Below are 16671 nucleotides of genomic sequence, written 5' to 3'. Positions count from 1 at the left end.
TTGTTGGATGCAGTGTTTTCACTGGGAGACGTGTTTCATCACTCATCCAAGTGACTTTTTCAGCCTCTTTTCAGTGGGAGAAATGCTTCATCGCTCATCAAAGAGACTAGAAAAAGTCACTTTGATGAGCGATGAAACATTGCTCCCACTGAAAACACGGCAAACCCAATGAACAGAATCAACTTTCAACGTTTTAATGAATGTTCCAGTTCTGAAAAGTGAGCAGTTCTCAAGTAACAGTTCATGTGTCAGATATGAGGAAGCAGAAGTATAAAGCAGTAGTTTAATGGACCCCAAATGTGTATACAAGTACAGTATGTGACTAAATGCTCACAGTCACTTAACTATTGGCAAGAAACATAAGCAATAGTTGTGTCTTTTTGAATGCTTGTTTCCCAAAAGAAAACCAATTCGTAATTTAAAAAATCCACAGAGGGCTGTTAAATATAACACTTCAACACAACCTTCAAAGCAGTCCAGCAGTCCAACAACGTAATAACTCCTCAAACCTAATAAGATATTAGACTAGATGATACTTCTCTGAGTTTCTGTAAAATCTGTTTTTATGGGTTTTACAATAAAAATGGGGAAAAAAAGTCATCTTTACTGGACAATATTTGAGAAATATAATTTTCAGCATAATCAAAGACTCCCTTGTGCTAAACCGGTAAGATAATTATGACTTATTTTGCCACGAATCTCGACAAAAAAGCAGATCAGACTCACCTTCTCCACTCGGAGTGGGTATCCATCTTTCTCCCACTTCACTGATGTCACAGGTGGGTTTGCATCCACTGGGCAGCGGATGATGCCTGGCAGTTTCCGTGGGACGTAGATGACCGGGGGCATGTTGATCACTCGGGCAGGGTCTGGACAAATAAGGGTCGGGTGATAAATCGACAAACTATAAATAACTGTTAATTTCTGAAAATGCTTGATTCAACATGTTTTGATTAACAGAAAAATCAAACATGTTTATAAAGCTTCCCAGATTAGGAAGATTCACAGCTAGAAGTGTTAGCGTCTTATCAATTTTCTTAATGCCTATCACTGCCAAATTTAGGAACACATAAACAGAGGCAGGTAAAATCAGCATTAACATATTTTTAAAAGTGCAGCATGTGGCATTTCTGGCAAAACTAATATCTTCACAACTCGTTTTATATATCAGGACAAAAACATTTAAATTTCAAATAATTTACATGCAGATAAACAACAGCACATCACATATTCTATTCATTATTTTATATAAACTAAGCCAGGATGGAGACGCAAGGCGTGAAAAAACAAGTGCGCCCCATGATTCAGCAGCTTGTAGAAGTAATGACTTTTCTGTAGGACTTTATCGGTCTCTCACATCGCTGTGGAGGAATTTCAGTCCACTCGTCTTTACAACGTTGCTTCAGGTCATTGAGGTTTGCGGGTATTTGCTTTTGCTCGGCTCTCTTTAAGTTCTCACAACAGCATTTTAATGAGGTCGAGGTTTGGACTCTGACTGGACCGTTGCAGCATCTCGATTCTTTTCTTTTTCAGTCATTCGGTTGCTGCTGTGCTTGGGATCATTGTCCTGTAGCATGACCCAATTTCAGCCTTTTCAGCTTTAGCTGTCAGACAGACGGCCTCACATTTGACTCTTTGAATACTTTGGTATAAAGAGGAGTTTGTGGTGGATGCAATCAGTGCAAGGTGCTCAGGTCCTGTGGCTGCAAAATAAACCAGCCCTTCCTCGCTGCACCGACAGTCAGGACGAATATTTGTGCTGAATTGTTGCGATTGGTTTGCAAAGGACATTCCTCCAGACGTCTTGTGGTTAGTTCAGATGCAATTCTGCAAACCTATGATTTGGTTTGGTTTCTTCGAAACAAATCATGACACTGCTTTATATGTCATCTATAAGTGTTCACCTGAGGTTGCACTTAAATCATTTTAAGACCTGCTAAGGTCTGCTCCCAAACCATGAATCTACATCAACTACAACAAATAGTATTAAGATGCTGTTTCATAAATGCTTCACTTATAGCTGTTTCTGTTCATGTTTAAGAGATGAATTAAAACATCTCCGGAGCATTTTCAAGGACTGGGAAAAATCAGAGAAGTAGAAAAAAATCTCCTGACATGTAAGGAACATAAAAGAGGTGCTGAAAGGGGAATTAGTGGAAGAGAAGATTAGGCAGCAGCCAGCAAGAGAGTTCTCAACATAATCACTGCACATGCATGTGTGTGAGCAGCGTGCACAGGATGTGGTGAAGCATTACAGCCTCCAAAAGGTTTTTTAGTGTTCAATGCAAATTTTCTCGAGTACTATCGTTTCTTTTTTTAAGCCGAGTGAGTGAAATTTTGACATATTTCTGCACATACAGACTTGCTAAGTTACAGAAGATACTTGGCTTCGCATATAAAATCCAGAAAACATCCAGAAAACTATTGCACCACCGTTTAATTTCTGCTTTGCTAGTCCAAGAAGTTTTTTACTTTGAGTTAGGAGTGTTTTTCCTCTCTTCTGGGAGTGATTCTCAGCTGCTTCATACATAAAGCTGGAGTTTGTTTTACATGGACCATCAGGACATTGGTTTATCGCCTGCTGTATGTGAGGCTAGTGATGAAGTCAGTGCCTGCAGTGCTGTGAATCCCCCAGCTCCCTCTCTCATAGTGTAGCACAATAATCAATGACCAGCAGCAACTTGGGAGCAAATTAGCTCTGCACAGTGGACTTATGATGAAACGTCATGTGTGTGGGAGTGGGGTTCTTCTCTCATCACTCACAGCCACAATCAAAGGAGAGCTGGAAAAATTGAGTCTGAGGACGAGTTTGTCTCCATGTTTGTGCACAGGAATGAGGCTGGAGCCGGAATAGATTATAATCCAATTCCTAAATTCCAATGAGAGTGAGAAAATGGTCAAATCAAAACTCTGCTGCCTTTCTGCAACACCTGACCTTGAAATTCAAGAAGGTTACTTTGCATTACAGGAGCAGCGCAGCCAAATACTACAGCAGCCTCCAGCACGAGCAGACTCCATACTGCTGCTGCTGCTGCTGCTCCTCACATGGCTCGCTGTACTAGCTCCCCGCCCCTCCCCCTCCCACTTTGTCGTCATGGCAACACTCACACTGAACAGTCAGGTAGGCTGATGCTGAGGGCGAGATACCGAGACTGTTGCTCGGACTGCAGGTGTACTTCCCAGCATCCTCCGGCTTGACCCGGAAGATGATAAGGGTGCCGTCGATGAGAATGCGCACTCGGAGCTTCAGATCGCTGCAAGAAGACACAGACGTTTTATCACAGCGTGTTACTGAAGCACACCGACAGGACAGGGCACACATCTACAGAGCTGAATTACATCAAGGTGCCATAAGAGAGCAGCAGAGAGTCAAACAGAAGCCAGCTGAGAGGGGTCCAAAGAACACTCTGTACAAAACGAGAGACTCAAATAAATCTGCTAATTGTCATAACTGCCAAATGGTACGGCCCTCGTGGTTTCCCTTTCAATTAAAAAAAAAATGACAGAGCAGACAATATTAATTTATTTTTCTTTGTTTGTTTTAAACAGATACTCAGGACTCACTCAGTACTTTAATAATTAATTACTTTAAACGAAAAAAAGCCTTTAAATAAAAAGTAAACGTAAAAAAGACCTTCAGGGCTTTGTTAATGGTTGATCATTTATTATACAGATGAGTTATCACATTTATTTAACGGGATGATATTAATACTTCTAGAAAAGAGCTGTTAAAGATTATTTTGTCAAATATTTAATTGGTAACTAACATATTTGTCACACTGAGCTTCGCAAATTGTTGTTGAGACTTGGTATCTGCTTCCTCCTGCCTTCAGCTTATTTGTACTTAATGAGAGTTTTGAGCATCTACAAAAAAGTTCTTTACAAAAACAAATGATCATCAGCATCAGTAAATCAGTAAATTTCATTTAAATTAATAGCAACAAAAAAATGAGAAACCCCATATATAACAGTTACATAACTTTGGTTTGAATGATTTAATTATGTGTTGCAACTAAATCAGGATCATTAACATTAATGCTGACTATATATTATTTATTAGTAACTAAGAGAGCAGCCAAAGGGTATTTTCACTCATTTCTCCTTTTTTCTCCAACACCAAACAAGCAGCAAAAGTGAAAATGAGAATTAAACCAAGAGAACGCCAGAAGGTCACTGCCATAGCGGCTCATTTGGCTCACGATCCGTCACAGTTCACCGGTTAGGGTGAATACCCATTAGGCGATCACTGTGTGCAGGTTTCATTTAAGTTTAATCCAGAAGGAGTCCTTGTGAACTGTGAACGACAGGATGGACGATGGAAGTCTCACCCTGGTATAAATTCATCTGTCTTTCGGCTGGATGAGCTAAAAGATGTAAAAATCTCACTGGCCCTCTCTACAATAACACAGGCTGAACATTTGGCTCAGAACACATGACCGGATCTGTTCTGTTACACGCATGAGGGCATCAACAATTAACTATTAAAATTCATCATATGTAATCATATTTTATGTATAATCAGACTTTTGTGGAAATGTTACAGCTGTGAAATAAAAATGAGATGTTTTTCAAGCTGTTGTAGGTGCATAAACGCTAAAAACTGTTCATTTTAGCCAACAGCTAAGTGGTTGTAGCAATCGGCTAAAACGTGACATCACAAGATCTAATGTAGTCAAGAATCTTCATGGGCTGAAGGTGTAACTGTGAGCCAATTTTGGCTGCTCAAGTCCCGATCATGTAGGACTAGTTCACAGGCAAACAAACAGAGGATTTGTCTGCAGAGGAGCACACACCTGAGGCAGGGATAGCTAAGTCTATAAACACTTAGATCAAGTCCTTTACAACTTGCTGGTTTTGAAAGGGAAAAGATCACTAAGTCAAATTTCAGTACCATATGGCACATATAGCCAGAGTGTTTATATATATGCACATGTAATTAATCATGTGATCATTTGCTAGCTGTTCTTAAAGGCTATGGTTTGCTGTAAGCTGCTTAAATTAAACGTGTCTTACTTCTAACACTTGGCAATAGGCTCTTGTTGTGCAACCACTAAAAGTTTGATCAGTGCATAAATTCTGACTGTCTCATCATAAAGTCCCTCAACTAAATCTTTCCCATCCTGTAAAAAAAAAAGAACGAAAAAAAAAAATCAAGATTGACGTTACAAAAGCTGTTTAAAATTAGTATGGAAACTTCCTCTGTGAAAGTCCTTCAGACACTTGTTTTCACCGCCAGTCAAAACCCTATTCACTAGTTCTTCCTTCCCACTTGTTCTGTCTGTCACTTCCTCACTGCAAAAGCCTCTCAGACTCTAAACACCAGCTCTGGGGAGCCTGCAGAGGTCCTGGCTACGCTTCATATCATCACCGCATGAGAGGCATATGATGACACAAGGCCTGAGTCATGTGATGTTGTCACCAGAGCGCACTAACTCGCCTGGCACGTTCCAGACGGAACCCCGGCAGGCCCACTCTTACTGCCTCTGGGGTCACAGCAGGGCATGGCACACACAAACTAAATACCCTTGGACAGTCGCTCAAAACGCAGCAAAGCAAAGGGCTCAGAGACCCGCAATGTCAATCACATCACAAAAGCTCAGGGATAAAGGCCTTATGCAGCTTGCATGGTGCTGATTTAAATCACTAAGTCTTAACCTCACACAAGTGCTTAACTAACAAGTTTCCCTACACTGAGAGCGAGAACAGCCACAGTACAGAAGTGAACTTGATCATAACTTTACTTCTTGAAGTAGACGTTGTCCTCTTCCCAAAACCAGGTGTAGGTGAGGTTGCCTGGATATGCCTCTGCTTGGCAGGTAAAGAGTGCATTCTGGGATATGTTTACAGTGACATTTTCTGGTGGTGAAACGATGTATGGAGGCCCTGAAAGAAACAGAAAAAAGTGTTAAAAGCGCTGAAGCAGGCAGTCTTTTTTTCAATCCGCCTTATGAATGTTAATTCAAAATTTCCGTCTTTTTACAGCTTTGGTTTTCATCTCCATTTCAGCTTTTCTAGCTGCTAAATGGACTCAGGCCCATTTCCAGAAAAAGAAATGGAAAGATGGCACTGTCTTTATCTAGGTATATACTGTGTAGGCTTTGCCAACGCCAAAGAAGGCATTTTACAATAATATTTAGTGCAGTGCTTGCAGTATACACTCATCAGCCGTTTTTATAGGTGTTCAACTGCTTGTCGATGTAAATATTTATAGCAACTTTGGGATGTGGAGGAGCACAAGACAGCCAAGGTGTATCTAATAAAGTGTCCAGTGAATACTTTCTAATAGTTTCAGCTGGTTTTTGACATCTTTTGTTTGTGGATGAACAGTCACTGTCTAGAAAGGTTTGTAGCAGATGTTTCATGTCGCTTCATAAGCTTGAACTAATACAGTAAAGCTGACAGTGGATGAAACAGCGAGCACAAAGATGCTAAAAAGCACAACTTCCTGTGGATTTGTTCTTTGCACCACATAAGATAAGATAACCTTTATTAGTCCCACGCGTGGGAAATTAGTTAACATATGTGGTGCCCAAAGCTCTTGTTTTATTTTTACTTAAAAAAAAATTATATTATTGAATGTTAGGCATATATCATCGCCTTCACCCCAACCCCAACATAATAATTTAATTCTTTAAAACCTAAACTTATTAATTTTTTTCAAAATTGATGAAATTTCATTTAAAAAAAATCTTATTTAGAGGCTTTCACACCAACTTTGTTCTTTCGGGTGCAAATCAGGGTGAGAAAAGGCACACACTAAGTAATATTTACAGCATATATCATCACAGTCTGATTTAAAATACAGTAAGCAGCCAGCTGTTGTAAACTTAATACTAGTCAGCATTCTGGTTTCGCATGCTTCACACTGTAACCTTTTTCATCTCCTGAAGTGCTCTAGATTTGCTCTTAGCGCTCAATAAAACAGCAGAAGCCATGAAAGGTAAGCTGTCTTTTATGAGAAGGCCCAGATACAAACCTCCTGTTTGTTCACTTCTGAGCATGCACAGCCTTTTACATCACTGTGCAGATGTTTCACATAACAATTAAAAACAGATCACCAGACTGAGAACCATGACTCCTCAGATGTCTCCTGGTTATTGCTCCGCGTCTGCGAAGTAATCGCGTCTCTTAATTCACGGTGTTATTCGTGGTAATATTCAAACAAACTACAGCATCAACCTTTTTTGTTTTTGTGGTTTTGGTCTTGTTATATTGCAAAAACACTGCAATGTCTACAAAACTACAATGAAAGATTTCTGTGCATTTATCATATACGCATATCATGACTGAGACTTCTTGCATAACGATAAGAGAGAACAGGTATCGAATTGGTACTTCCACCAGAGGCCTGAAGCCTTAATGCAGTTGTATCTCATGCACCACCAGTTAAGTCTTCAGTAAGTTACAAAACAATCACCATGTTTGCAGTGTGTGTGTGTGTGTGTGTGTGTGTGTGTGTGTGTGTGCGTGCCTCCATTTACTGTACTGCGAAGGAGTGGAGTTATTTCTCTGCTATGTTTGCACCTACAGAAGTCAAGCGTTAAAACACACCTTAAAAGCAAGATGCTCAGTTGCTTGTTAAATACACACTGTTAACTCGCCCAAGCCCCGCTGTATCAAGAGACCGAGAGAGGCTGCTATCACAACCATCTATCTGATCTGTGTCTAGCAGAGAGCCTGGTTAATGGACCGGAGACAGACAGTGACGCGCTCTTAGACAGATCCTGTTGTATACACATGGCTGTGCACACATTCACATACAGAGGCCCCAGACTGAGCTATTGACTGCCCGATACAGACTCAGAAGGTATGTTACATACATCAGTACCCCAGAGGAGTGCAGAGCTTTGCCTTTAAGTATAAATAATGGAACCTAACTACTATATCGATGCAATCAGAGTGGTATGCCTCCGGTAGAGACGGGGAAAGATTTTTCTTTTCAATGAAAAATCTGGCAAAATATCAAAACACATTCGGATTCGACTTTTATATTTGTAACTTGTATATCTGTTTTACTCATCCTGAGGAGACATCACCTTGAACCAACAGACGGGTAGTGTGGAGCACTTCTCCCTGGTCGCTGTGGGCTCGGCATGTGTACGCCCCTCTGTCATCTCTGGTGATGCCAAGGATGGTTAGTCTGCCATCGTGTACCTGCAAATGAATGGGCAGGAGAAAGAAATAAACATCCAGCCTTTATATGGCAAATTTAAAACTTAAAAGCCCTTGTTATGTTATAATTAGAATGATACCATATAGATGAATAGAAGTACAATTGTATAGTACCTCGAATGTATTCTGTTCAGATCATGTAGTTTGTTAAATTTTACTACAGGTCAAAGTTTCATGCAAAAAAAAAAGACTTAAAAGTCACAAGTGTGTCCTGATTTATTAGCTCCAGGTGTGATTCCTGCATATGGTCACCTTGGTAACGTCTAACTCAGTGTTACCGTACATCCCTGTGTGCAGGCACTGATGAGAACCAATAAGCGGCGAGGAAAAACACATTAACCAAACCTCATAAATTATGCAACAGGTGGCGAGAGGCTCTGTCCATTCATGTCACACACAGCTGTAGTCTGTCCATTCACACAGCTGAGCGGAGAATCTGCTATGCCTGCAGAATTATTGCTATTCATCTGTCTCTCAGATGCTTTATGGTACAAGCAGAGCAAACAAAGCAGAGCTTAACTTTTGCAAGGTTGTTGGGGAGCTGCATCGCCGTCATAACAATGTTAATGGCGAGATAACACCCTCGTGTGTGGCACACTTGGTTCTAGGAGTGTAAACTAACCACTGATTTAAGGTGAATTTATTGCTTTGTTGGTTCAATAATGACTGAAGGAATGAAACTGTCTTTATTTTAGTAGAAAAATAATGCTCTCTTTCCAATTCCAGTTCACCTCCTTCACATGCAATTTACTTTAAATGACCTTCTCTTATTCAAGGCTTATATAAAGGCTAATCGTTAGCCGCATTCACTCTCTAAAATTGAAATAAAAATTTTCTTTGTGTGATTAGTGCAAAATTGTTCGGTGAGCCAAACTGAGCATGCTATATAAGAATGATTGCAGTCCAATCATCCAATCATCACCCATCATCCAATCTTCAGGTATTTTGGGATACCAGGTGAGAATTGGAGATCTGGTCTGAATTTATGTTTCTAAACTATCTATGCCATGGGGTATTGTAACCAGTAAGCCCTTCTGAAAATCTAAACTGTAACTAGTGCCATAACATGATGTATAGCTCCCTAGAAATGTGAATATGCAGCCCGGGCAGCTCATAACAACTGCGACTGGCCCACTCAGTACTCTCATTTCCTCGTAATTCTAATGCTAACTAGTGCATTGGCAGCAAAATCTATGTAGGCTCTACATAGATTCAATGCAGACATAAAAATTTTAAATGCAGCCAATTCCTAAGTGCTTTAACCTGCATTATTTTTTAAATGACCAATAGGAGGGTTGTAAATAAAACCTGTCTTTACATAGAGTTCTTTGGAAAAACAGCCTTTGGTTCCTTTGCTCTTTGTCTTGTTATGAAGCTTAATATCAACGGTGGCTACATCCATCTTTTACATACAGTCTATATTTGGACCGAACAGTGAAATAAACGTAGCTTGTGTTTTGCTAAAGCCTCAGGCACACAGGCCTAGAGACTGTTTGACAACTGTCTGTCAGCCAGTGGTTGTAAGAAAAATGTGTATTCTCCAACCAGTTGGCAGCTGTGGGAGGTTGCTAGCTATTGTTTGGTGAAAATGGCCACACAGTGGTACACAATTCAGCATGTTCTATGCAGACGATGAGCAACTACGGCAATCTGCCAACAAACCACATCCATGTGACATTTAAGAGGTATGTTTAGCCAACATTGAGGTCCCCCAACTTTTATTTTGAAACTATTTTTCAACCATTACTAGACATCAACAAAAGACCGCCATCTGACAGACATTCAGTGTTGAAATGTTTGCTGGAAACGTTCAGTCAGAGGCTGAGTGTAACACAAACAAAGACACTCATGCACAAAAGGTTATTTTTAGCTAGCTTGTCATTGCTAGCTATCAAGCATGTTTCGGGGACAGCGTGGTCTAGCATATTTTTAAATCCTGGCATTTGTTGTTGCACTGAATCTAAAAAAGCCAAAGAGTCTAAACCACTGTTAGATCAAATCACTAAACTCATACACACCACAAATGCAGCAGTGATGTTAACACACAGTAATCTTAACAGAATCTAAAGACATGCACTGGTCGTCATTCTGATCCAATACTTTCTGTGCCATAGCTGAACTCAATCCAAGGTGAGTGTGAGGAAAGTAAGCAGAATTCCAACTTCTGTCCTATGCACTTCACTCCAGTGAGAATGATATTTGGTTGGCTGCCACTGCCTTCCTGAGTTTTTTAAGTCTTCTTTTTCAGTTTCCTGGTTACTTAATAGATCTTTTTTTCCGGGCTTTAAAAAAATGAGGAAAGTGAAGAAGGAGGAGAATGTGGAGGATGAGTGTTTCTGCTCCTCTCTAACCCCGTCTGTCACATTCCTCCCTTTCTCCATGACGTCTCCGTGGATCTGAGCATGTGGGTGAGCAAACATATCCTAATGCTCCCTATCGCACACACACACACACAGCTCTCCTCTCAGCACAGAAAGGAGCACTCCCGTATTTTAGGGGAGATGCAGCAAGAAACAGGTGAATGTACGAGGGGAGACGATAAATGCAAAGTGAGGTTATTAGAATTTGGCATTTGGCTCTCACTAAAGATTTTCCTTTTTAGTGCAACATTCATATTAGGGCTAATGTAATATTGATGCCGAAAAGGGGAGATTAATAATGCATCAGAATGTTGTCTAATCGTTTACTGAGGGAATGGTGTTAAAGAGAGGCGACTGATGGTGGGGCAAAAAAGGCGAAAATGAAAGGAAACGAGGCCTTTAACAGACACGCTTCTGTGCTGCTGTCACTTCCTTTGCTGTATGTTACACAGGCAGCTGTGAAAAGGTGATAGCGCCTGCAGCAGACTGCAATATCAGACACATACGAGAATGTGAAGGCATGAAAGCACCTTTGAAAAATCCTAAAAACAATTACAAGCAGTATGAAAAATTACCACCGTTGCTACACTTCTTAGACACGATCAGCAATCTGCTTGCATCTGTTACAGGCGTTTGTGCCTCTGGTGTGTGTGCGTTTTGTTTTAGCAATTAGCTGATGTTTGAGTCAGCCTCCCATATCTAACTTAACTTTTGCAAGACTAACTCCAGAGATGAATTTGCTGGGGGTCAGATGTGTAGGTGCAGGTAGTGCTTCTCATAGTATAGTGAGAGCAAGTGATCCTCCACTCCAGAGAAAGTGACACTTGCACCGCTCACTCAAGATCCAACATCCTATGGCTCTAATGCATCATCGCTCGTCGAAGCTTTTGCCACTTATGAATCATCTGTCATGGAGCTGTGGGTTGACTGTCTTTGATTTGTTGCAACTAACACTACAAACCTGATTTAAATGTTTGCAAGCACTGAGGCAGTGCCAGAAATATCCTTGCCATGACATCAGGCTGTCTGCATTTGGGAGTTTAAAAAAACAGTCAGGCATCACCAGACAACAAAGAGGGCTCAGAAATGTGAGGTGTGCCACTAAGCTGTGCTTAAAATTGTTCAGATTATGCAGGGTTTATTTTTATTTTTCCTAACGACATCACAGGGAAGACAGAACAGCCTGACTGTCAGTCATCCTGGAGCGATGACATAATTGTGTCCTAAATAGCCAAATATCTGCAGCTTTCCACTACTTGTACACCAAGTCTGTGGTGCAATGTTTTAAATGTACAAAAACGATGGGATGGTTCTGCTGTTTTTTCAGACTTCGGACAACACATCAGGTTTAGAGACTAAACCACAGCTCATGAAGCAGCTCGACAATAGAACAAACTGACATTAGCCCGAGTGAGACATAGTCCACAACATACTGTCAGTACAGATGGGCTCAGCGGATGATGCCATCTGTGCACAAACCCCACTTCTATTTTTGCACACAATCATAAATCGGAGTTATGTCCATGATATTTTCTTACCGAGTATTTTGCGTTGGTTGCAAGCTCCTCCCCCTCCCTCAGCCAGCTGATCATTGGTTTTGGATTTCCCTGGGCAGAGCAGCTTAGCGCAGTGCTTCCCCCTTCCTTCGCCTCCACGTATTGCGCCGGCGTCTCCGTGAATGAAGGTGGAGCTGGGGAGAACATAGGACAAGGAATTCTTGGTACCATCCCAGTATCCAGACAGAAAAATCTCAAAAGCTATTCTATGGACTGGCATAGGCCCTTTTCCCTCACTGCTTCTTAAGCACAATCATAGGTTTTCCTTACATTGATTGACTGGTGCAGTTGATTGATTGGATTGATTCAATGGTAACCACATGATGTGTTAAAAAGACCTTTGTAACATGTTACTTCTAACTTTTGAGACTGCCTTACCTCATAATCATCATCACATGTTAAATACTTTGGTTCATCACTAAATACCTGCATATTACTTTAACATAAGCCTCATAAGCCTTTATTTGGAGAAAGGTGGAAGAGACACACCAAATGACCAGGGGTGGAATCGCACCCGGTCCTCAGTAATACTCTTGCAGCACCTGTTTAATGTGTTTGGCTACACCATCAAGCAAAGTATCTCTATGGCTAAGAACAACCTTACTGAGGTAGCATGGCAGCTGACTTATAAGTGCAGTCCTTTTTTTCCCCCCTTTTCATTTTGGATAAGTTTGGAAAACTGTACTGTAGTTTGCAGTGCTGTTGAATTTGTGTTACACTCAGGGATTTCCCTAATAGCACAGCAAACTACAGGCTCCAAGATGACACAGAGTCATTGAATCAGCACCAAGATGGCTTCAGGCATTCTGCCATTGGGCTCTTCTGCACGGCTGTTGTATTGCAGGCACATGTAGTACAGCTTTCCATTTTAGGGGGTATCTGTTTACAGCTGGTTGGGCAGTAGGATCACAAGTGGACAGCCAGTGGACATTTCCATTGAATACGCAATTGTAGTAATTTGAAATCACTTTACATCCTTAAGCACCTTTAATATTACAAAGAAAACCCCAGCAATGGGCGAGCACTTGGTGACAGTGGGGAGGAAGAACTCCCTATCAACAAGAAGAGACTTCCAGCAGAAGCAGGTGCAGCAATCTGCTGTGAGCAATTCTAAAGTAAAGGGAATGAGAAGAATAGAGAGGATTCAAACAACAAACAGACAAAACTACAAAGCACAGGCTGGACTAGACAAAAGTTAACTCTCCGGATTCAACAAATGCGCCGGCTCATTTCAACTTCTGTCAAAAGTGTGGTTTTGTTGTAATAGTTTACAGTGGAAATGTGGATCTTATTGAGAGTTTGTTGCATGGAAGTCCTACACCAGAAAAACAGATCTGAAGGCAACAAAATAACCATGCTAATGTTGTGGAGACATCTTTGAGTCTCTTTGGGGCGATCGTGGCTCAAGAGTTGGGCGTTCGCCTTGTAATCGGAAGGTTGCCGGTTCGAGCCCCGGCTTGGACAGTCTCGGTCGTTGTGTCCTTGGGCAAGACATTTCACCCGTTGCCTACTGGTGGTGGTCAGAGGGCCCGGTGGCGCCAGTGTCCGGCAGCCTCGCCCCAGGGTGGCTGTGGCTACAATGTAGCTTACCATCACCAGTGCGTGAATGGGTGGATGACTGGATATGTAAAGCGCTTTGGGGTCCTTAGGGACTAGAAAAGCGCTATATAACTACAGGCCATTTACCATTTGAGGCTATTTAGATATTATAATACACATAATATGTGTGTTATTTTTTAGATAATCTCAATAGATATTTAGGATTCAGTTAAATGTTTTAGTTTGATATTGCAAAGCAGAATTTGCTAGCAGTGGTTGGCGCTGCTCTCCCAAAGTGCGGGATAGGATTAGGGTTAGGGAGAGCGCATAGAAGTGTTTATCGTGTGTTTTCAATCTCCAGCTGACCCCACGTGACCCCAAGATTTTTGTCCACAGTTATTTTGACTGAGCAAGAACTAGCTAAGAAAACGCATCCAAAATGCGTCAAGCAAAGAAGAACATGTGTACGCATGATTCAACTGTTGAAGCTGTCAGGCCAAAGTCATTTGTGACTTTGAGACACGGGACACAAGCCAAAAAACCGACACACTGGTGACATATTTTCCCGTTGTGTTTTCGCTGGGCATCAGGACAAATTAGTGTTTACAGTACAAAAGATACAAGGCCAAATGTGTCCCACGTTGTTTGAGTGAGAATAATGAGTCTCGGCGGTCATTTACACTTGTATTTAGTGCTGTCCACTCATGAGCTAATTGTCCAAGACACATTTCAGAAATCTGAAGTAAATAGGGTCTAAGTCAAACAGGCATTCCTCAGATAGGACATGATGCAACACTTGCACAGTGGGACATGTACCAGGGTTGATAACAAGCTCCCCTGCAGGCTTCCTTCTTTTTGCTTTGTTTTTTAATACAAAACCACTTTGTAACACTGCTGCATTTCCACCTGATGTATCCGAGCTTCGCTAAGAGTCACACGGGAGCTGTTCACCAGCTCCTGCAGGCCAATAAACTGTGGCTTCCTCAGCCAGCTGCTTTCAGTGGTTCAACATAATATTTTGATTATAAGTAGTGGCACAGTGTTTAGTTAAATAGGGGGAAAAAGGCACTGCTATACAAGTGGGTCACCGCTTGCCGCTGGGAGTGCTGCCATGCTTAGACTGCACACAAGCACCTGGCATGGAGTAAACAAATTGGCCAATTAGCACATTTAGACATCTGCCCGTCCATTTTGCCCTCTCGCTCCCTAACACTCATTGCATTATATGATACAGCAGATTAATGGAGATTCTAATAAAATGCATGACTGATTTACGTATCATGCAGTTGATGGGTCGGCGGTTACATTAAACGGATCATGATGCATTATTTTAGTTAAGAGGCAACCCTGTGCCGCTGCTTCACTATGAGTTTCTGCATGTATAGTATGTCGCTGATTGTCACTGGTGGCTGCAATATGTATGCAGCCAAGTACGTTTACTCAAGAAAAGCAACTTTAAGCTCATAAACAGCGACATGCTTCGGCTCCAGGACATTTTGCGTTTCTGAAGAGGAGATCTCTCCTTTAATTTATACCAGTATTTCATAGAGAAATATAGAAATATTTATAATAATACAGCTGGTGTTTCCTCTTTCCTACTTCATCAGTCATCTCACAACAAGTCCAATTTATGTTGTGATCTTCTTGACCTGACTGACTTCGTTGGAAACCACTCAACAAAACCAGATATTGGTAAATAGTAGAAAAATGCTGATTGCACTCTAATGCAGCAGCATTAATAGCACAATGCTGCTGCATTACAAACATGGTGAACATTATCTGAATGTTGTGTCCTTAAGAAAGAAGAGAAAATCCAGCATAGACCTGGCACCAGATTTGAGAGAATAATCTGACTCTTCACTTAATCAATCCACTGTTCACTGAAATTAGCCATCAATAAGCCATTCTTAAGGATGGGAAAAACAGAAGACATTTCTGAGCTACGTCAAGTTACATGAGAACTGTGCTAAAAAATCTGTGAGAAAACATGATGATGAATCCAAATTTGAAATTTATGGTTCAACTTGCATAAATATATACAGAGCTTTTGCAGTCATCTGTAAAACACAGTGGAAACTCTCTCATGGTTTGGATTGCATTTCATCCAGTACTTTCAGGGTTTGATCCACCATGCAATATCATCTGAAAAACATCTGATTGCCTTGGCTTTATTTGTCACCATGAGAATGATCACAAACACAATGCCAATGCAGTAAAAGCATGCCTGGATAGAAAAAGACACAGTGGAAGACTGTGCCATGGATTGGCCTCCCCAGAGCCGGGTCTTCAACATTATTGAAGCAGTGCGAGATCATCTTGACAGAGAACGGAACAAAACGCAGCCAACATCCAAAGAAGAGCTTTGAATGTCCTTCAAGACGCCTGGAGAACTATTCCTGAAGACTACTTGAAGAAAAGGAAATTAGAACTGTACTGTTTTTGCTTCATATACTGCATTATCTATTTTCCTAGCAAAATATAAGGAAATGAGGGATGGCTCAAGATTTTTACATATAGAGTATGGGTGGATATATTTAGCAGGTAATATTTCTGCACTTTTACTCGTGAGACATTTAATTGTAACGTGGAAATTTTACAGCACTGGTACTTTCACTTAAGTGAATCACCTGAGTACTTGCTCCTCCACTGTAAGCGCTGTTATTAATTCTAATCCCAAAGCTTTTATCAAGGGAATAAGCACCAGCTGACAGGAAATAGGTGGCATACATGGTGGTGCTGGTGACAGCAGCAGGCACTTTGGTCAACTTGGGATTTGTTTCACACCGTCAGGTACAGCTCATCACAGAGGAAGTGTCACAATACTTGGGGAACCTGGGGGTTGCTCTACAAAAAAAGTAAGCTGAGCATTAAATCTGCGCCCTACTTACAGCATCTCTTCATCAATTATATACATTAAAAGATGTTTGGAGTTCCCAAACTCCCCCTGTTCTTCTCTGTAGGCCATGCAGCACATCAGCAGATGGCCTGGATGCTAAGAAGCAGGGTAAAGGCTGTTCTTTTTGAAGGCTTATTTACTCAAGACT

The 16671-nt window shown here is 41.2% G+C and overlaps 1 protein-coding gene across 4 annotated transcripts in view; it reads right to left on the bottom strand.

Annotated features, from left to right (window-relative positions):
• The window catches only part of igsf9ba (immunoglobulin superfamily, member 9Ba), a 73865-nt gene that overhangs the window by 24186 nt on the left and 33008 nt on the right, over positions 1-16671 (bottom strand). For 3 of the 4 annotated variants that reach the window (XM_086261863.1, XM_086261864.1, XM_086261865.1), the window contains exons 4-8: positions 12071-12222; positions 8037-8154; positions 5742-5883; positions 3109-3254; positions 727-869 (exon numbers count right to left, since the gene is read on the bottom strand). In XM_086261863.1, the coding sequence (XP_086117989.1) occupies positions 727-869; positions 3109-3254; positions 5742-5883; positions 8037-8154; positions 12071-12222 (701 nt within the window). Of the gene's footprint in view, positions 1-726; positions 870-3108; positions 3255-5736; positions 5884-8036; positions 8155-12070; positions 12223-16671 lie in introns of those variants that run through there. The other variant, XM_086261866.1, reaches the window with a different exon arrangement.

The sequence above is a fragment of the Aulonocara sp. 'chitande type north' Nkhata Bay genome, linkage group LG14, assembly GCF_057382095.1.
Source record: "Aulonocara sp. 'chitande type north' Nkhata Bay isolate Kocher_YH1m ecotype deep benthic linkage group LG14, A_spYH_male_GT1.1, whole genome shotgun sequence".
Classification (NCBI taxonomy): domain Eukaryota; kingdom Metazoa; phylum Chordata; class Actinopteri; order Cichliformes; family Cichlidae; genus Aulonocara; species Aulonocara sp. 'chitande type north' Nkhata Bay.
Note: the sequence above shows the minus strand (reverse complement) of the source record. Positions and strands in the feature narration are given on the sequence as shown.